Raw genomic sequence first — 4,967 nt, forward strand, 5'->3', positions numbered from 1 at the left:
CACACATCACTTGCTAATCAGGGTGTGTATTGGGCCCAGGGAGAAGAGAGACTTGGTAGAAGCTGCCAAGAGGCCCTGAGGCTTCGGCAGCCTCTCTGCCAGTGTTAAACAAAAAGTGGGGGTGGGATGGAAATAGGAGTAGAGGCGGAGTTGCAAGTTGAGAGATATCAGGAAGCTAGGAGAGAGTAAAGAGATCAGGTGCTGGTAGATGCCAGAACCAGAAAATGTGTAACCCAGGCTCCAGGAAGGCAAGAGAGGCCCTAGGTTCCATGGGAGGGCCAGGATCCTCCTGACAGTAAATCACCTCTCTCAGTCTCTCCCCTCAGATGGCTGGTGCATTGCGATCCACAAGCCCCTTGCCATGCCTTAGAAAAGCTGGCAAAGATTAATCTCTATCTGCTCTGCATACACAGCATTTTGTTCAGAGAGACAGCAATTTCCTTTCCAGGGCTTGGGCTTGGCCTTGGGGATGGGGGTGGGGGGTCCCGGTTGAGGCAGGGGTGGAAGGTGGGGGTGGGAGGAGGGAGTGAGGGGCTGGATATCGGTTGCTGTTGCTACTAAATTTGGTTGGCTTTGGCGCCACGGCCTCGGCCTCGACCCCGGTCAGGGGCAATGGGTCCGGTGAAAAACGGCAAAGAGGAGCCGCCCCAGAGGAAGGTCTCTCAGCCTCCGCGTCCCCATCCCCACTCCTGCTCCCCAAACGCGCCAGCCATGGCCGCTTCCCGGGCGTTCCGATCCTCGAGGCCGAGTCCCTCTGGTCCTTTTCGGCCCTCCTCTTTCCCCTCGGTGCCCTGGGGGCGGGGAGGGGCGCTGGCTGAGTCCCCGCGGGGGACTCCCCCCACGGGCTTCCTGGAGCCTGCAGCCCGCGGGCGGCCCCTTATCTGGTGAGGGGCACCTCCTCCCTCTGGTCCAGCGCGACGGAGGAGGCCTTGCTGAGCACCGAGGGCGCGAAGGTGAGGAAGGAGTCCGAGCGGGAGGTGGAGGCACAGGTGAAGTCCGAGGCGGCGGCGGCGCGGGGCGCCAGCCCGTTGGCCGGGCCGCTGTGGCAGGCGAGGCAGGAGCAGGGGCCGCCGGCCGCCGTGCCCAGTCCGTGAGCCGGGCCGGGGTAGAGCGGCGGGTGGCGGAAGGCGCACAGCAGTTCGGGCCGCGGGTAGGGCTGCGAGAGCACGCGGAAGGTGTCGAGCGGGCGCAGCGGGCCGCTGAAGGGCGAGGCGGCGGCGGACGCGGCGGACGCGGCGCCCAGGCCCACGGGCGAGTAGTAGGGCAGGGGCAGGTGCGACGGGAAGGGGTAGGGCAGGCCGCCCGCGGCCGCCGCGTGGCTCATCATGTACGTGTAGAAGGCGGGGTCGGCCGGGTGCGGCCACGTCATGGCCAGCCGCTGCCGTTTGTCCTTCATGCGCCGGTTCTGGAACCACACCTGGCGGGGAGAGGAGCAGGTTCGGCGGCCGCACCCGGCCGGTGCGCGGAGCCCAGAAGTCCTGCCCCACCGCAGGGGATGATGCCGGTAGCGCAGGGAAGGGCGGCGGCAGGGACCCTCTGGGCGGGGTAGGAGGGGGGGCAGATCCCACCACCACCACCTGGAGCTGGAATCCCTTATGGAGGGTTCAGGGAGTGGCTTCAGTCCGTGTCCCTCCTTCCCTCTGCGACGCGGCCAGGACCCCTGGGGTGCCAGAACCCGGTGTGGGCGCGCAAGTAGTGGGGTAGACCGGTCTGAGGCGGCAGGCAGCGATTCCCCAGAAACACCTCCCCTAACAGCCGCTAGCTCTCGGGGGCAAAGGCACCCCATTCCCACTGTTTATTTGGCTAGAAAAGCGACAGAGTCAACCGCAAGCCAGCAGTTCCAGCCTAGAGACTGTCGGGAAGGTAAATCTGCACACACCTGGCTCCTGCCCCAGGCCTGGACACCCCCTGCCTAGCAGCCACGTGGGCAGGGAGACCCCAGGCCCTGATTCTTGGCTCAGGATTTAGGGAGTGGACAGTAAGCATGTACTTCCTACTGAGTGGGGGCACCCCTTCTCCCTGTCGCCAGAGCTCATACCTTGATGGTGGTTTCCGGCAGGTTTAGGGCGGCGGCCAGCTCGCACCTCCGCGGCCTGGACACATAGTTCTCCCTGTAGAACTCCTTCTCCAGCCGGGCAATCTGCTCCCGGGTGAAGGCGGTGCGGTAGCGGCGCATTTGGTCACTGGCGCTGCAGGCCAGGGTGCCCTGTGAGCTGCCGCTGCTGCTGCTCTTGGGGGCCTCGCTGCCGCTGTTGGGACTGCTGGCCAGTGCCTCTGAGCTGGGCCCTGCATAGGGAGCCCAGAGCACATGCACACACAGAACACACAACAGACACACAAAACACTGCTGATGTGGGGCTGTAGGCCCAGGGTGTGAGTGGGGGGGGGGGTAGAAAGGGACCCCCTCCTCTCAGTAGCCTCAGTTTCTGCCTCCACTGAGACACAGGGGACTTTGAGAACACAGGAAGAGAGGGAAGGAGGCTCACCGTTCAGAGGAGCACAAAGCAGCCCTTAGGCCTGGCTGGGCTGCTATTTGGGAGACCTCTGTCTCAAGGCCCGCTAGGTACAGAAACCTCAGCCACCCTGGCCACCTGCCCTGAGGCACAGACTGGAGGCAGCCCCTCTGAGCTCTCTGCCCACCATTGGCAGGAGTGGACAAGGAGGTCCGTATCTGACAGGCAAGTTGAAATGCACCTTTGTGCTGGAGTGTGGTGAGCTCTGGGTCTGAGCGCATTGTAGGATGCTACACACAAGCTGAGTCCTTGCTTTTGTGTGTGCCAGGCTGCCAGTGCAGGTGTGGGCATGTGTACTAGGTTGCATGCGTTGCAGGGAGGGCATAGGAGTGTGGGTAGGAATATCATATTACCTTGGTATATTTGAGTGGCGTATGGCTTGTCCGGAGGGCATGCTGTGGTTAGGGAATCTGGGTTGAATGGACAAGATGGTAATGAGTGGATGTGGGTGCTCAACCAGGTGTTGGCTGCCAAGGTGAGGGGCTGGTTTTTCGTCCATACCAGGGCCGTCCCATCTACCCCCACAGCTTTGTGGAGGAGTGTCTGCTGGTAGGCTCTCCCTTCTACTAGCTTTCCACCCCTCTCTGGGAGACTCCCTGCCTGGCCACCTCCCCCACAAACTAGCCCCCGGTCAGGGAGGGGTTCTCCAGTTAAAGCAGTGTGACAGCACCCCTCCTTTGGGGTCTAACCCAAGGAAGGGTGGGGCTCCTGCCCCCTGCAGCTCCTTTTCCTCTGGGTGGAGAAGTGGGACTAGCAAGGAAAGGGGAATGGGGGAGGGCCAGAGCTCTGCCTTTTCAAATGCAACCGGAGACCAAAGGCAATTAGATCATTGGGACCATTTCCGACCTGGCGCCACCGAGCCCGGGAAGTGACAAGGTAATTTGGACCTCTGACCGACGTGCAAACTGGTCAGAGGGCTGCAGCACCCAGGCAGCCCAAGTCGGCCGCGATTTTACGGTCCTTTATGGACTCCCGGCTTCCGCGCCTGGATGCGCCTTACACCCCTCCAGCCACAAACTGCCCCGACCCGCGTTTGATCTCGCCCACGCCGGGGAAGGTGTCTTCCCGGAGTAGTTGAAGCAGTGCCACAAAACTCTGGGGGGTTGGGGTGCACTTCGAATCCCCCCTCAAGCCCAGGGCTTGCGTCTCCCTCTCCCCGCAAAGCACAGCTGTCACCCTGGGTCCCACTAATGCCAGAGCACAGGAGACCCCCGCCAGGGCGCAGATAACAGGGGAGAGTCGCTCAGGTGGGTCCCCCCAGCCACCCTGCCCTGGGGGAAAGGAGTGTGTTCCTCCCCTCCAGAGCCGAAGTGCAAGGTGGGCGCGGTGGGAGGCCCGGGGAGAGAAGGGGCGCGGTGGCTACCTTTGCTGTGCTGGTACTCGGCGTTCCCCGTGGCGCAGTCCGGGGTGCAGCTCACCTCGATTTCTTCATAGAAATCCGACTCGGTGTCCGAGCTGCTAGGTTGCCCCTGACCCGAGAGGCTGTCGGCGGAGGGGGCCGGAGGTCCGGGGCCGAGCACCGCAGCCCCGGCTGCCCGAGGCTCGGCGCCCGGCCCCGCAGCGCTGCCTGCTAGTCCGTCGACCGGCTCCTCCTCCAGGCCTCCCCCGCCGCGCTCCCGGGCGGCCGGAGGGCCAGCCCGCGGGCTCAGGCAACCACGGGGCACCATCTTCTCGGGCGGCTCAGGCAGCGGGCTGCCCACGGCTTCAGACAAATTGGAGACCCTCTTGCCAACCAGAGTACCAAGCTGACCCGCATCCAGAAACATAACCATGTCCTTTCGGCTCTCCATCCCGGGGCTTGCTGGAGGGGGGAGGGAGGAAGCCCCAAGTGACTCCTAGCCCCCGTCTCCCCGGGGTCCCCAGCGGTCCGACAGATCTTGGCTGCGGGAGGGAGAAAGAGAGACCAGGCGACTGGGCAGGCGCCGAGCGGCCGGAGCGCGATGTCGACGGTGACGGCGGTGGTGGCGGTGGGGAGCTGGGGTCACCTTGTGATGCGAGCGCTCCTCTGTGCCGCACCGCCTCTGGGAGGAAGCCCCATTGCCCTCTTCTTTCTAAGCTGTCATCCTCCTGCTGCAATCGTCATTACAGTACCGCTGGTGACGCCACTCGGCGAGCGCAAGTGGATAAATAGAAACGTCTGCCACAGCGAAGATGAAAGGAGACCCGCAGCTAATGGCTCGGCAGTGATGCGCCAGGTGTGGGCCTCGCTCGAATGGGGAGGAGAGTGTGAAAACAGACAGAGAGACACACACACTGAGACAGGGAGACACCCAGGCAGAGGGCATGCAAATGGAATTCCGCAGAAAGAAAAAGAGAGCTTAAGGCGCTCGGCGAGTTCCGCAAGAGCTGCGGGACTCGGTAATTGAATAAGCTTCTGATTTTTTTTTTATTGTTGTTTTGGCTTTTGTTTTCTTAACTTGGTGCCTTGATCTGATGAGAGAATCCATAACTGCA

At 62.8% G+C, this 4,967-nt stretch overlaps 1 protein-coding gene across 1 annotated transcript; it reads right to left on the minus strand.

Annotated features, from left to right (window-relative positions):
* Positions 1 to 877: 877 nt before the first annotated feature.
* Positions 878 to 4,303, minus strand: EVX1 (even-skipped homeobox 1). The gene is made up of 3 exons (XM_040643726.1): positions 3,877 to 4,303; positions 2,039 to 2,286; positions 878 to 1,417 (listed from the first exon to the last, which is right to left on the minus strand). The coding sequence occupies exons 1-3, from the start codon at positions 4,301 to 4,303 to the stop codon at positions 878 to 880; spliced, it is 1,215 nt and encodes a 404-aa protein (XP_040499660.1).
* Between the last annotated feature and the right edge of the window lie 664 nt (positions 4,304 to 4,967).

Source organism: Ursus maritimus, unplaced genomic scaffold (assembly GCF_017311325.1).
Source record: "Ursus maritimus isolate PB19 unplaced genomic scaffold, ASM1731132v1 scaffold_3, whole genome shotgun sequence".
NCBI classification, from domain to species: domain Eukaryota; kingdom Metazoa; phylum Chordata; class Mammalia; order Carnivora; family Ursidae; genus Ursus; species Ursus maritimus.

Bases quoted from the DNA above. Each gene is read 5' to 3' on its own strand.
- EVX1 (XM_040643726.1), bottom strand. From the start codon at position 4,303: ATGGAGAGCCGAAAGGACATGGTTATGTTTCTGGATGCGGGTCAGCTT. The intron at 2,287-3,876 runs GTAGCCACCGCG...CTCCCTATGCAG, and splicing joins CGAGTACCAGCACAGCAAAG to GGCCCAGCTCAGAGGCACTG. The intron at 1,418-2,038 runs GTATGAGCTCTG...TCTCCCCGCCAG, and splicing joins TGCCGGAAACCACCATCAAG to GTGTGGTTCCAGAACCGGCG.